Genomic DNA, 15317 nt, shown 5'->3' on the forward strand with positions numbered 1-15317 from the left:
TAGCTTCAAGTACTGTTTCCTACCACGGCTGCAGAAATGTGCCAACCGCTCACAGGATAAGGATACCGAAAAGCCCTAGCTGATTTGGCTCAGTGGATAGAGCATCGGCCTTCAGACTGAAGGGTCCCGGGTTCGATTCCGGTCAAAGGTACATACCTGAGTTGCGGGCTTGATCCCCAGTAGGGGGCATGCAGGAGGCAGCCAATCAATGCTTCTCTCTCATCATTAATGTTTCTATCTTTCCCTATCCCTTCCCTTTGAAATCAGTAAAAATATATATTCTTTAAAAAGGATATTGAAGATTAATTCCTCCCGTGGTGTTCTGTGAGAGCAGCCGCACCAGGGTTCCCTCAGGCTCACCAACCCTGTCCTCACCCAGGCAGATACCCTCGAGCCAGTGTCCCATGCATTCCCAACGCGCCATGCTCCTTGCTGCTATCCCTGCTGCGTTTATCATCTCTAAATGTCAGATCATCGGTCTATGATTCTGACACCCCTTTTCCTGCAGCCAAGACACAACTAATTAATTACACAACAGGCTCTCTGAGAAAGGCAGCCTTCCTGCTAAAAAATGTGTTCAGTAAACAACCTGATCATTTCTCTGCTTTGCCTTTTGTTTTCCCGTCCCCAGTGTCCTCCTCTCCTCCCAGCCAGGGTGACAGCTCTCAGCTCTCAGACGGAGGGCTACCGGCTACCATGCTGGTAACAGACAGGGGGGGTGTGTGCGAGGGGAGGGGGGGATTTCAAACGCTAGGGCACTACGCCCTGGTACAGCTGGCTGGAAGAGAAGGGTAATTATATTGCATCTCGGAGCCACCGGCAATGAATTTCTGCATGAAGACTAGATTTGCCATGTATTATTTATGCCAGCATCAATTTTCCCAGCTGGCTCTATTTACTGAGCAAATTCTCCTCTGTCTGCTTATGGGCAAGGCCATGCATGGTTCAGCACCTCTGGGTACTTTGTACTATGGAGGGGCCCCACAGGGCATCGTGCATATTATACAAGTGTCTGGATTCACTAGGAGCAGGTCACATCCTCCCTTCATTAGATAATAGCCCTGGGACTGCAGCGAGCTCCCTGTCTCACCTGGGCCTGGTGATGCACGCAGGTGTGTGACACCAAATCAGCAAGAGCCAGAGGAATAACCGTTCTTTGGGTCCTCACTGGTGGAAACTGGGGGGGGAAAAACAACATTCTGGGGGGAAATTAGGTGGATCTGGGGCTCAGGAAATTTCCTTTTTATATCTTTAAGAGCAGGACATAGATGAAGAAGAGTTTTGTATTTACTTCAACTCAGTAACTCAAAAACAGAGCTAAGGGGAAGAGAGCCTCATTTACAGATAGAAAAACAGAGGCCAAAAAACAAACCAAAAAAGAGAAGCAAAGGCAAGTTTTGTGGTCCAGTCACTGTATTAGGATGGAGTGCAGGCACGATGGTGATGCATGGGAGGGTTATCCATCCAGTCACTAGCGTGCCTCTTCAGAGATGCCCCAAGCCAGGGTGAGTGAACTTGGCTCCAGGAGACACATGCATGGTAGAAACAAGGGAAGAAAACTTGGCTCCAGCATGAATTTCTGGGTCCTCCACTACAGCATCCTCTCTTGCCAGTAGTTCTAAATGTTTCCACAGAGAGAGCAACTGGAGAATCTGAGATTCCCTTCTGCCCGGCCCGAGAGTGTCTCCCGCATCCCAAGAGCTGGCTGGCAGTGAGCGGCAGGCGTTCCTGTACAGGAGAGTCGGGGGCCTTGAGGCCTCTCCCTTCCCAATCAACAGCACAGTCATGCCTGCTCTCCCTGTAACAATGGGCTCTGCTCCAGAGCCCCCCAGGTCCCAATGTCTACCGTCTCCTGGGAACCTGTTGGCTGGAAGAAGACAGAAGGGAAGGGTAAGTTTTTGAGTTAAGCAACCCAAGTTTTTGGTTGCAACTTCTCAGCATCCAAGAATTCCTCTATAAGACATCTATGGGCATAGACACTACCCTCAAGGGCCCAGATGATTTGTTTGTGTTTTATTGTTATTAGTTTCATTTTTATTTATTGTTATTATTAGTTTTATTTGCCCCTGGGACTGACTTACCAGACGGGGAGATTTAGTCAGACACGCCGTGCGCTCACTGCCCGGTGCTCCTGCTCCTTCGCCGATGGCCAGGACAATCCGGGTGCTGGGCACAAAGCTCCAGGAGCGGCCCAAGGCAGGTTTAAGCTTCCCGCTGTCCCTGTCTCGGGTCATGTGGTTGGTCACCTGCGGCGGAAAGAATCAAAGACGTACAGATCCATAGTGCTAGCAGAGAGGACATCTGTTCTGACTCCTTCGTTTTACAGATGGGAACGCTGAGGCCTAGCATGGAGAAACTCCTTCCCCAAGACTCCATAACTTATCCACATAGGTCCTGAACCAGACCCCGGGCTCCTGACTTGGGCACAGCTCTTTCCACTAAACCACAATGCCTCAAGCTTGACTCCAACAAAGGTGATGGGGCATGTGTCCAGGAACAAGCAGTGCGGTCTGCACTTTCCTGAAGGGAGGCCAGTGGTGGTCTTGAGCCCACTACCCCCACCCCCAACCCCAACCCAGCAGACAGGCATCCTGAGATCATGTCTAATCAGCCCTTTGGGTCTCGACCCACAGGTTGAGAACCGCTAGCAGGGTCACCTAAGACCATTGGAAAACACAGATATTTACATTACAATTCATAACAGTAGCAAAATTACAGTTATGAAGTAGCAACGAAAATAATTTTATGGTTGGGGGGTCACCACAACATGAGGAACTGTATTAAAGGGCCACGGCATTAGAAAAGTTGAGAACCACTTATAAAGGCTCCAAATCAAGAAATAGATTGTTATGGTACATCAGCCGTCAGCAAACTATTGCTCACAGGCCACATCTGGCCCAAAAATTGTTTTATAAAATCAGGTTTTCTTGGAATACAGCCCTGCCCATTTGTTTGGGTATTCTCTACACCTGCTCTCATGCTATATAGGCAGAGTTGAGTAGTTGAGACATAGACCATCCTCTATAATAAAAGGGTAATATGCAAATTGACCCTAACAGCAGAGCGACTGCTCCACCAGTCACTATGAGGTGCACTGACCACCTCTTAGTCCCTTTCCCTGGCCAGCAGGCTCCCATCACTTGATGGCAAACAGAGAACCAGGGGTGGGTGGCCGGTCACCCCACACACAGAGGGCGACCTACGGTGAGGGCGGGGCCGGTGAGTGGGCAGGAACAGCCAACCTCTCGGTCCCTCCCCGACCAGCAGGCTCCAAACACCCGATAGTGAACGGGGAACCAGGGGGTGGGTGGCGGCGGGGGCGGGGCCGGCTGCGGGCAGCCAGGGAAGATGGCCCTGATCACAGGCCAGGCCTAGGGACCATACCCATGCACGAATTTCATGCGCCGGGCCTCTAGTCTATATATAAAAGCATAATATGCGGTCGGGAGTTTGACCAACCAGGAGTTCGACCGCTCACTATGATGTGCGCTGACCACAAGGGGGCGGTACGGAATGAAGGAAGGCCCTGGCCAGAAGCTGGCAGCTGGGGAAGAGAGGCCCCGGCTAGCAGCTGGAAGGGAGGCCCCGGCCGGTAACCGGAAGGCCCCAATTGGCCCTGATCGTCCGCCAGGCCTGGGGTCCCTATTTGTGCATGAATTTCGTGCACCAGGCCTCTAGTATAGTCATAAAGCCTCAAATATTTACTACCTGGCCCTTAATAGAAAAGGTTTGCTGACCTCTGTAACATAGGTATTAAACAAGATAATATGTAACTGCTAAAAATGGCATTCTTGCCCTGCCGGTGTGGCTCAGTGGTTGAGTATTGAACTATAAACCAGGAGGTCAGGGTTCGATTTCCAGTCAGGGCACATGCCCAGAGCACCTTTCTGAGGTGACAGAAATGGATATTTTGTCTTTTGATTGCAGTCTAGACAGGAAACAAGGCTGTTAGTCAAACTTGAAACAAGAAGAAAGTTACTCTACGTGAATTTACTTAACTTCAAGAAAGAAAAAAGAAAAACAAGACTACCTCTGATCCCTTAGCTATTTATAGGTAGATCCCCTCAGGGTCCAGTGCTCTAGGTGACTCATGGAGGTTGGGCTGTGACCCTTTCCATTTTGGGGGTCCAGAAGCTGCCATATAAGGGCAATAAAGAAACTGCCATTTACGGGAAATACATTTTTAGCTACAGCTAGAAATCAGGTTCATCTTCCCTCTTGGTGAAGCCCAGGGATCAGAGGTAGGACAAGCACGCGGGCCAAGCGCCCTTCCTCACCACCACGGCCACGCCGAGGTCCCGGGCCAGGGTCTTCAGCTCCAAGGCCAGCTGCATCGTCAAGGCCAAGCCTGGAGGAGAAGCAGAGTGGGAGGGAGCAGGGCATTAGGGACTGGGCTGGCTGGAGACTGGACTCCAGAGCTGGGAGCCAAGGTCATATCTCTGACCCTGGGCTCTGCCACACACATCACTCACCTTCCCTCTGCTGACCTCCCAGAAGTGGGGAGACCACGGCGGTGACAGAGTCCACAATGACCACCTTCACAGTTCCTGAAGAATCGCTCACCTAAGGGGTTGGCAGGAAGCAGGTGTCATGAACCACTTGGCCTCTAGGGGGCACCCATTACAACCCAAGCTTGATTCTAATATAAACTGGGAAGAGCCCAACCGGTGTGGCTCAGTAATTGAGCAACCACCCCATGAACCAGGAGGTCACGGTCGATCCTGTCAGGGCACATGCCCAGGTTACGGGCTCAATCCCCAGTAGGGGCATGCAGGAGGCAGCTGATCAATGATTCTCATTATTGATGTTTCTATCCCTCTCTCCTTCTCCCTTACCCTCTTAAAATCAATAAAAACATTTTTTTTAAAGGAACTGGTGAGAACCTTCCCTGACCAAATACAGCTGTGCAGGTATCACCCAATTTCATCAATGTCTTTTTCCCTCAACCCCATTTGTACGAATAAAAGATTTTACTGAAGATTTGGGCGGATAGAGAAGGTTTAAATCAGGACATCCCAGATACCCTAAAATAATGAGATTTGAGAAATCCTTGTTCAGTGTTGTGGCCCCTGGTCAGGAATTTTCTTAGTGGCCACCTTTCTCCTCATGGCCCGCCCTCGACCAGCCTGTCAGGCCCCTCTTTCCCGCTTCTGCTCACTTTTCAGAGTCCTAACTTCCTTCAAGTTTACTTCCTCTCCACTTCACTGGCGCCTTCCAGATCATGCCTCTAGGGCCTCATTTTCTGTATCTAAAATGGTTCCAAATAGGGGCTATACAGACAGCCATCTGTGAAAATCATAATTTTTTGTCTCTACACAAGCATTAGCATCTTCCTGGGTGTTTTTTTCCTTTTTTTTCCTTTTTTTTTTTTTAACCTATCTTAATGCTTCTCTTCTCCCTTACTCCTTATATCCAAGCCATTTGCTGACTGTTTTCTCAACTTTTTTTTCACTTCACGTTGAGCTGAGTCTTACTAGTAGATATTCAGCATTATCTGCTCTGTCTCTGGCACGTCTTCCACTTACTGACTCTTGGCCAGTCATCAGCTTACCTGAGAGAGGATGGCAGAAAAGAGAGAAGCTAAAACTGAAACTGGCTTAGCCCTTCCTTACTCTCTGGGAGAGCAGGTTGAAATCTCTGGTTAAAATGGGACAGCAAGCCTTGCCCTGTTCGTCACTTCCAGGTCATCTGTGGCAGACAGAGCTTTAAGTGGCCCCCACGACCCCCACCTTTAGGTTCTCACTCCCTTGTATAATCCCCTCCCCTTGACCATGGATGTGTCCTGTGACTTACTTCTGACTAAAATGGCAAAGGTGTTGGAGTGTCACTCTCTTAATTAGGCTATGCTACATGGCGAAGGTAATGAGACATCACTCCCAAGATTGCTATCTATAATAATAAAAGCATAATATGCTAATTAGACCAGACATCCTTCTGGAGGAAGCCGAGGCTGCGAGGGAAGCCCGGCTCCTGGGTGCCTGCCAGTGGCCAGAGGGAAGCCCCGGTCCCGGTGCCAGAGGGAAGCCGGTGCTGGCAGCTGGGGGAAGGAAGCCCTACTGTTGCAAGAATTTCGTGCACTGGGCCTCTAGTGTTATATAAGATAAGACTGCATGTTGCCCCCTCCTCCCCGCCAGTGGACAGCTTCAGACCACGCTGGAGCACCACCCAATCGCCTCCACCAGTGCCATACTCCAGGGGTGGGCTCACCGGGCACCAGAGCCCCACTGAAGTGAGTCCTCTTCTGTGGGGTCAGCCCCTGGCAAGTAGTTGTTCAACTATTGTATGTTCTAAGGTTTGTAAAAATGATATACAACCCTGGGTATGCCCATAGGAACATGTCATGCTTCTGGGTGAAGGAAAACATTTCAGATGAATTAAACTATTCTAAGGTGTCTTCCAAATCTAATAAGTCTATAAATCAGTGCACCAAATCCTGTCTAAACACTTAGCAGGTTTGCAGGGAACCAACCCAAATGCCATTCCGAACCCCTCTTGCTTGTTAACAGAACTGCAGATGTGGCCGGGTACCGGACACAGATCTTCTGACATCAGGGAAGGTGGGCCCAACCCCTGGTCTCAGATACACGTATAACTCGGTTTTGGCCAATCAGATGTAAGGGGAAATGGGCAGTCTGCTAGCGGGTTTTGGAGAAAGATTTTCTTCCCTGATAAAAGGGGAACAAGTACAAAAAAAGAGGCATCTACTTTCACTGCCCTGAAGGTGGATGTGATGTTGAAAAATATGAGGCTTAGCCGGCCAGCGTGGCTCAGTAGTTGAGCGTTGACCTATGAACCAGGATATCACGGTTTGAGTCCCAGCCAGGGCACATGCCCAGGGTTTTGGGCACGATCCCCAGTGTGGGGTGTGCAGGAGGTAACCAATCAATGATTCTCTCTCATCATTGATATTTCTATCGCTCTCTCCCTCTCCCTTCCTCTCTGAAATCAATTAAAAAAATATTTTTTTAAATAAAAATATGAGGCTTAGATCAATAGCAGCCACTTTTCAATCACAGGGGGAAAGCGCAAGAGAATCACACACACACCAGCCTAAAGCCCTAATAATGTGGCCCTGCCAACCTCCAGACTCCTGTGAGATAATTAAATGTCCTCAAAGTTTAAGTGTCTGTCAGTCATACTCTATTACGTGCAGCTGAAAACTGATCCATCGGGGGAATGCAGAGATGAGTATGACATGATCCTTGCACTCAAGGGGCTTACTGTTTAGTGGGGAAGATGAGTGTGTACACAACGAGGCACTCAGGAATGAATTAAGCACTCAGAACCCCATCCTGGGAGTGGCAAGCCCAGCTGGAGTCACCAGATTGCACATCTGCATTTCCAGAGAGTCTGTAGTAGGACACCTGCCCACAAATAGATGGCACCCGGCAAGCTGGGTGAAGCTGGGAGGAGCGGGACAGCGAACTCACCTGCTGGGCCACAGCGCCTCGGAGGTCCTGCAGCACATCCAGCATCTGGAAGATGTCAAAGGCACGCACCACCTGGATCCTCTGGAGAGCTCCTGCCTGAAGGGGTGGGAAAGAGAAGGGGGGCTTTGGATAAGAGGGAGCAGGGTCCAGCAAGAGGAAGGGGGATTTTAAGGCTGAGCAGGGAGAGGCATCTGGATACAAGGACTCAGGTCCAGGATGGTAAGGACGCTTTGTCTAACGGGCCAGTTCTCACGGTGGTGGCTGCCTGGGTGCTGAGCTGCAAAGCTAAGTCGGAGCACAGTGGGGAAGAGTGATAGGACTGATTGGTGGTGTCTGCCCTGGGCAAGAAATAGGATAGGAACACTGACGCCGGGTATTTGCCAGCCCTGAATTAAGGTATGCAAGGAGCTGGGGGGATCGTGTGTGAACGGCATCCAAGTTGGGATGATGTTATAACAGGGAGACTGGAAGAATACAGGAAGTATTCAGAGAACAGCAAGTTTCAAAGCCAGCAGGGCTACTCATCCAAATGGCTAAAATCCTTATAATGTAAGGGATCGTGGGGTCTTTGTGTCACAGCTTTAAAGGAATCCAGCACCCCTACCCCTTACCTGCTCTTCCTCATCCGGGGTTCTGGCCTGAAGTAGCTGGAGGATGCGGGAGGCTGTCAGCCCTCCATTGGAATCCACGTATAGGACGTTCTGCTGCAGGCCATGGGCCACATTTGCAGCCACACAAAGACATACCTGAGTAGAGACCGGGCATTGGGTGAACTTGAGCCCTCAAAGATTGCCCAGGATGGGAGCGTCCCACCAAATCTATTCAGATCCCAGTGACATGAATGGGTCAAGTTCAAGACCCACTCCTCACCACCCATCGTCTCTCTTCCAAGCTCTGAATCACCATCTACTGGCAGAAGCTTCCCTGGGGATCCAGGATCATATACACCTACCTCTCCCAATCCTCTGGCTTCTGGCTGTATGTGTTACCTGGGTTTTGCCGCTACCTGGGACTCCTACAATTTCAGTCACTTCTCCAGTATAGAGACCAGCATCGAGCAGTTTGTCTAGGCTGATGGCAGAGGAGGAAGGAAGAGGATCAACCCAGGGTACCGGAGAGTAGGGAGGGAAGTAGTAGCCAAGAAGAAAAGCAAGACATTGGTTCTGACCGGAGATGCTCTCAATGTCTCTGGCCAGGAGGTTTCTAGGAAGAGTTTCCTTCAGGGAAAGGGCGTGGCTAAATGTTCCTCCATGAGCCCTCCTCATCCTTTCGCTTGAAGCTTAAAAATCATCTCTCCAGCCAGGCCGGTTGAGCATCGACCTATGAACCAGGAGGTCACAGTTTGCTCTGACAAATGAGCAAGACCAGCCAGAGCTCACCATTTTTACTTTAATCATTCTGGTAAGTGTGTAGTAGTATCTCAGTGTGTCTTAATTTACATTTCCCTAATGAACAATGATGTCGAACATCCTTTTATGTGATTATTTGCCACCTGTATGTCCTCTTTGGTGAAGTGTCTGTTCATGTCTTTTGCCCATTTTCCTTTTTTTTGCTATTTTTTAAAAAATGTATTTCTTTATTGATTTCAGAGAGGAAGGGAGAAGGAGAGAGAGATAGAAACATCAATGATGAGAGAGAATCATTGATCAGCTGCCTCCTGCAAGCCCCCCACTGGGGATCGAGCCTGAAACCCAGGCATGTGCCCTTGGCCGGAGTTGAACCTGGGACCCTTCAGTCCACAAGCTGACGCTCTATCCACTGGGCCAAGCCGGCTAAAGCCCCATTTTTTAATTGGACTGTTTGTGTTACTGTTGAGGTTTAAGAATTCTTTATGTATTCTAGATGCAAGTCCCTTGTAGAGTATGTGGCTTTAAAATATTTTCCCCACTTTATAGATTACCTTTTCATCCTCTTTTGCAGAGGAAGTTTTAAATTTTGAACAGTTTTTCATTTTGACTGTTTTAAAAAATGTATTATCAATTTTTTTATTGCTCATACTTTCATGTCAAGTCTAAGAATTCTATGCCTAGTCCTAGTTACCAAAGATTTTCTCCTGTTTTGTTCTAAAAGATAGATAGTTTTAAGTTTCACATTTAAGTCCATGATCCATTTTCAATTTTAGGTTTATTTATTTATTACCCGTGATGTTCAATAGCTCCAACACCATTTGTTCAAAAGGCTATATTCCTCCTCACTGAAGTGTTTTTGCATCTTTGTCAAAAATCAGTTGGATACATCTGGGTCTATTTCTGGGTTCTCTATTCCGCTCCGTTGATCTGTATGCCTATCTCTCTGCCAATATCACATTTGTCTTGATTACTGCAGCTATACAGCAAGCTTTAACATTTGCTAGAATGGTTCCTCCAACTTTATTCTTCTTTTTCAAAATTGTTTTAGCTGTTCTAGGCCATTGGCTCTTCCATAAAATTATTAGAATAAGCCTATTTCTACCAACAACCTTGCTGGGATTTTTGGTAGGAACTGCATTAAATCTATAGATCATTTTGGGAAGAATTGATATCTTTGCTATGTTCGGTCTCCCAATCCATAAATACAATATGTCCCTCTATTTATTTGGGTCCTCTTTGATTTCTTTTATCAGCAATTTAAAACAAAAAAATACAACTGATTGATATTTAGAGAGAGGGAAGGAGGGAGAGGGAGGGGAGGAAGGAAGACAGAGAAACATTAATTTGTTGTGCCACTTATTTATGTATTCACTGGCTGATTCCAGTATGTGCCCTGACTGAGGATCGAACCCACAACCTTGGTGCATTGGGACGATGTTCTAACCAACTAAACCACCTGGCCAGGGCTCATCAGCAATTTTTAATTTTCAGCATACAGATCTTATATCTGTTTTGTTAGATTTAGACCTAAGTATTTCATTTTCTTGGAAGCAATTTTAAACGGTATTGTGTTTTTAATTTCCATTTCCACATGTTCATTTTGAGTATACAAAAATGCAATTGATTTTTATGTGTTACTCTTATGTCCTGCAACCTTGCTGAATTCACGTATTAGTTCTAGGGGTTTGAATTATTTTCTATTTATTTGTTTTTGTCTGTCTTCCCCATGTGGTCCAGAGCACCCTGGGGCAGGAACTGGCCCTTGTTCAGTGTTATATCCAGGCACTGTGCAACACTGGCACAGTGCCTGAAACACAAGAGGCCCACAATAAATATTCCCAGGGAAATAAGCTATAGGACATGCCATTTAGTCCTATTATTATTGGCACTCCGGCTGTGGAAGCCTTGTGATAAAACTCAAGACACGGCCAATTCCTAATTTGAGTTCTGTCCTTGAACCACCATGAAACAAATAACTAACCACCCTCCATGTCCTGCCCAACCTACTGGTTGGATTCTCCTACACCAGAGCCCATACCAATGCCTCCGTGTCCACAAGCATCCCTTAGCTCACCCTACCATCACTTCACCGGTGCCAGCCCTCAGAAATAGTTCCTGAGACCTCCCATGACCCCTCTGTCTATGCCAAGTAGCACCTTAGTAAGCACCCCTTCTGTTTCAATCCCAGGGACCCCATGATTATAACCACAGATCCCCTGCCAGTCAAAACACTGCAGCCCTGTAGCATCTTAGGACAGCTGTCCCTGACTCTGTTTAAAAAGGCATTCGGGCTCTGCAATTCCTGGATCCCATTCCTCCCACTGAGATCAGAGAACCCCAGTTGCATCACAGCAGTGCTTCTCCAGGTGTGGCCCCCAACTGAGCCACACCTGCCAGGGCACCAAAGGAGTTTTAAAAAGAGGCAGGTTGCTCTAATCGGTTTGGCTCAGTGGATAGAGCATCAGCCTGGGGATTGAAAGGTCCCAGGTTCGATTCTGGTCAAGGGCATGTACCTTGGTTGCGGGCACATCCCCAGCAGGAGGTGTGCAGGAGGCAGCTGATTGATGTTTCTCTCTCATCAATGTTTCTGACTCTCTATCCTTCTCCCTTCCTCTCTGTAAAAAAATCAATAAAATATAAAAAATTAAAAAAAAAAGAGGCAGGTATTGCCCGGCTGGTGTGGCTTAGTTGCTTGAGCGTTATCCCACACACCAGGAGTCACTGGTTCAATTCCCGGTCTGGGCAGATGTCCTGATTTTGGGCTTGATCCCACATGGGGGGCATGCAGAAGGCAGCTGATCCATTCTTCTTTCTCTCTCTCTCTCCCTCTCCCTTCCTCTCTAAAATCAATAAAAAAATATTTTTTTTAAAAAAAGAATGAATGAATGAATTACAGGAGAAAAGTTGGAAATTTCCAAATTGGTGACTGGTTGAATAATTATGGGTAAATTGTGGTTTATACATATTATATATGGCCATTAAAATGTTTTGAAGACCTTTTAAAGACATTGAACGTTAAGCAAAAAGGGATGATAACAGGGTATAAAAGGCTAAAATTATTGACTGAGGTGACTTTTACTTTTTCTTTGTGTTTCTGTTTATTGGAAATTGTATATTATGAGTATGCATTACTTTTATAATCAGAAAAACAGTAAATGTTATTTAGGGTTTTTTTTGTTTTTTTAAAAAATATATTTTATTGTAATTTTACAGAGAGGAAGGGAGAGGGATAGAGAGTTAGAAACATCAATGAGAGAAACATCGATCAGCTGCCTCTTGTACACTCCCTACTGGGAATGTGCCCGCAACCAAGGTACATGCCCTTGACCGGAACCGAACCGGGGACCCTTCGGTCCTCAGGCCGATGCTCTATCCACTGAGCCAAACCGGTTAGGGCTGTTATTTAGTTTTTAATCATCACCGGAGGACATGCTTAGAGAGAGGAAGGGGGAGAAAAGGGGATGAAGAGAGAGAGAGAGAGAGACATCGAAGCGCTCACTGGTGAAGAACAAATGAAATACACTGTGAAGGGCAAGCGCGGTGCCTGGCTCTTGGTAAGCACCCAGAGAAAGCCCACCGGTCCTCAATGCCCAAGGCCTGCCTCCTTCCTAGAGCTTTCCTGAGCCACTCTGATCTCCCCTGCAGGGACCCACTGCAGCTGCAGTCCTGCCAGGGTACCACTTGACTGCTCCCGAAATGCTTCCTCGGAGTACGTTGGTTTTATAAGCTCCCTAAGCCCAAAGGCCCAGTGTGCTTCCTGTTAATCACTCCCTCCTTACACTGCCTCACACATTTCTATACCTCTGTACTGGGTTCACCTGCTCGTCTTCCTACCCACGGGATCCCATACTCCTTTACGTGCAGAAGCCTTGCCTCACGCGTACAACTATCGACTGCACGTATCTGGCAACCAGGAGGCCCTGATGGATAACAGATTCAGACCAACCAGGAGGCGCAAGCACTATGCTGTGTGAACCTTGCCAAGAGAATGTGTTATGGAAGCAGCAAGGGCCAAACCAGTCCAAAGACTTTTGTGATGGCGGAGTTCATCACATTTCACACAAACAGGCCAGGAAAGAGGTCGGACTCCCTCAGTCAGAGAGCGGCTGCTGTTTGGGGCATGAACCAAGTTCTCGGTCAAGTACCCCAGGGCTTGGGCCCCACTCCACCCACCCCTTGCTCCTCTTCGGCTAAACTCAACTGGGTTAATAATCACGAATTCACAGTTTCCCTGAAGAGATTACACAACCTATATACAATGGCTGGCATATAGTAGGCACTCAGTAAGTGTTAGTCCTGTATGTTCTTTCTTGTCCTATTCTTAAGTGAAATATGACGTAGGGCCGAAGAAGAGTTGCTCTGATCTGCTGAATAATGATGAAATACTGACATCTTGTGTTATATGACAGCAGTTATCAATCAGATGCAATTCTGTTCCTCGGGTGTCATTTCGCAATGTCTGGAGACATTTTTAAAAATTGATTTCATAGAGAGGAAGGCAGAAAGAGAAAAAGAGAGAGAGAGAGAAACATAGATGTTATAGAAACATCGATCAGTGGCCTCCCGCACTCCCTGACCGGGGATGGAACCTGCAACCTGGTTATGTGCCCTGACAGGGAATAGAACCCACCAACCCAGGAGGTGTACAGGAGGACACTCCAACCAACCGAGCTACACCTGCCAGGGCTCTGTAGACATTTTTGATTGCACAATTTGGAGAGGAAGGAGCTGCTACTAGCACCTAGTGGACAGAGGTGAGGAGTTCGGCCAAGCATCCTCCAGCTCACGAGATGTCCCCCCACCCCTAAAAAATGATGCACCAAACCAATGTCAGGAGTGTGAGGTTGAGAAACCCTATTAGAAGGTAAGAGAACTCAGGAGCCCTGACCCATCAGTCCCTGCTGCCCTCACCCCTGCTTGAAAAACCAAGCTCTCTAGACCAAGCATGTCAAACTCAAAGGCTAACGCGGGCCAAATCAACCAAGTGTGCGGCCCATGGGCCGCGAGTTTGACATGCTTGCTCTAGACTTGGGCGTCAAAAGCCAAGCCGGAAGCATCCATATGCTCCGGCGTCTCACCTCCTTCCCCACGGGCACATACACACCTTCCAATGCCAGTGGACAGGATGGCGGTGGAGGTCTTCAGTTCCTCGTAGAGGTCGGCGCCATTGCAGGGGAAGGCTGAGAACTGAGCCAGCAGCACCCGCCTCAGGGCAACCAAGGCCTGCCGAAGGGGCGGGGCAACTCAGGGTGGGCGGGGCAAGTCAGGGTGGGCGGGGCAACTCAGGGTGGGCGGGGCAAGTCAGGATGGGCGGGCACTTCCACCCCTAGCGGACCAGAGTACTCAGCCAGGAGCAAGGAGCAGGCGAGGGAGGGGGCACCCCCGAGTTCCGTCTGCCCCCCTCCCCTCCTGATGAAACTACGAGCACCCTTTGCTCCTGTGGCTCAGGGACAGACATTTAGAGACACCCAGGTTTGGAAGGAGCAGACCATCAGCTCACCTTATAAGACAAGCCGCACTTCCGGGCGACCTCCTCCAGGTCTGCGGAAACCAGGTCCACCACTGAAAGCAAACCACGTGCGGTTGATGGGCACGAAGGGCGCGGCTGCCCCTGCGTGGCTTTCACCCATCTGCAAAGTGGGGTGACAATTCCGCCTCGAGGCAGGCTATCTTAGGAAGCCTAGGGAACTCACAGAGCCGCAGGACCGGGCAGGGGGCCGGGCACACAGAGGGGTTCCGCCCCGTTAGAGGGAGGCCTGGCTCCCCAAAGGGTGGGGAGCAGAGGAGGGAGGGCCGGCCCCGCCCAGGTCTGCAGGGCGCCGGGCGGCCCCCGCGGTGTGCCCAGCTGGGTGGCACGCACACGCGGTCACCTGTCTTGATTCCGTGGCTCCTCAGGAGCTGGACCATGTCCTGGGTGAGGCCTGGGCAGAGCCCGGCCCTGAGCACGCCCATGTTCCCTGGGGCCCGGCGCCCGCCGCTCGTCCCGTGGGCATCGGCAGGGCCCCCTCCAGACGCCCCGCGGCACCCTTTTCCGGAGCGGGGACGGGCGGCGCAGAGGGGCCGGGTCTCCCGCGCCGAGGGCCCGCCAGCCCGGGCCGCACCGCCTCTTCCGGCTTCCAGGCTCCGGAGCCGGCGGGCAGCGCCACCTGCTGGCCGTGCGGGACGGATGCGCGCCCTCCCGCGGCCCGCCGGCGGGGGCGAAACAAGCCCAGCCCCATGCGCTCGTCTGAGCCGCCCCAGAGCCCAGCGGATCCGCACAGGCTCCTGCACCCGCAAGCCCTGTGCACACTTGGGCATCCACATTCGCCTCTACCCCTTTCCCAAACACGCACGCAGACCTACCTATGTACCTCTGTTCTAAACGCTAGGCCAGAAAGTTCCACCAGGCCCTGTGCTCAGGGGACCTACCTGTTAGTGAGGGCAAGGCAGCGAGGAGGAATGAAATCAACCAGGTAGGATATTACTGAGTCTATGATGAGCGCTAAGAAACATCAGAGGACACAGACGACACCGGAGTCTCTGTACTTACTTTATTTTT

General features: G+C 49.5%; 1 protein-coding gene across 1 annotated transcript; it reads right to left on the bottom strand.

Moving 5' to 3' along the window:
- Positions 1-812: 812 nt before the first annotated feature.
- RAD51D (RAD51 paralog D) lies at positions 813-14860 on the bottom strand. The gene is made up of 10 exons (XM_079796956.1): positions 14650-14860; positions 14280-14341; positions 13884-14002; positions 8420-8501; positions 8042-8176; positions 7431-7526; positions 4473-4563; positions 4278-4348; positions 2082-2246; positions 813-1867 (listed from the first exon to the last, which is right to left on the bottom strand). Exons 1-10 carry the CDS (start codon positions 14729-14731, stop codon positions 1784-1786), a joined length of 987 nt encoding a protein of 328 aa, XP_079653082.1. The 5' UTR covers positions 14732-14860; the 3' UTR covers positions 813-1783.
- Between the last annotated feature and the right edge of the window lie 457 nt (positions 14861-15317).

This window comes from Cnephaeus nilssonii (genome assembly GCF_951640355.1).
Source record: "Cnephaeus nilssonii genome assembly, chromosome: 19".
NCBI classification, from domain to species: domain Eukaryota; kingdom Metazoa; phylum Chordata; class Mammalia; order Chiroptera; family Vespertilionidae; genus Cnephaeus; species Cnephaeus nilssonii.

Excerpts from the sequence above, each read along its gene's own strand:
- RAD51D (XM_079796956.1), bottom strand. The coding sequence starts at position 14,731 with ATGGGCGTGCTCAGGGCCGGGCTCTGCCCAGGCCTCACCCAGGACATG. Across the intron at positions 2,247-4,277 it reads ACCTCGGCGTGGCCGTGGTG|GTGACCAACCACATGACCCG; the intron begins GTGAGGAAGGGC and ends TTTCCGCCGCAG. Across the intron at positions 1,868-2,081 it reads TGACTAAATCTCCCCGTCTG|CCAACAGGTTCCCAGGAGAC; the intron begins GTAAGTCAGTCC and ends GTCTTCTTCCAG.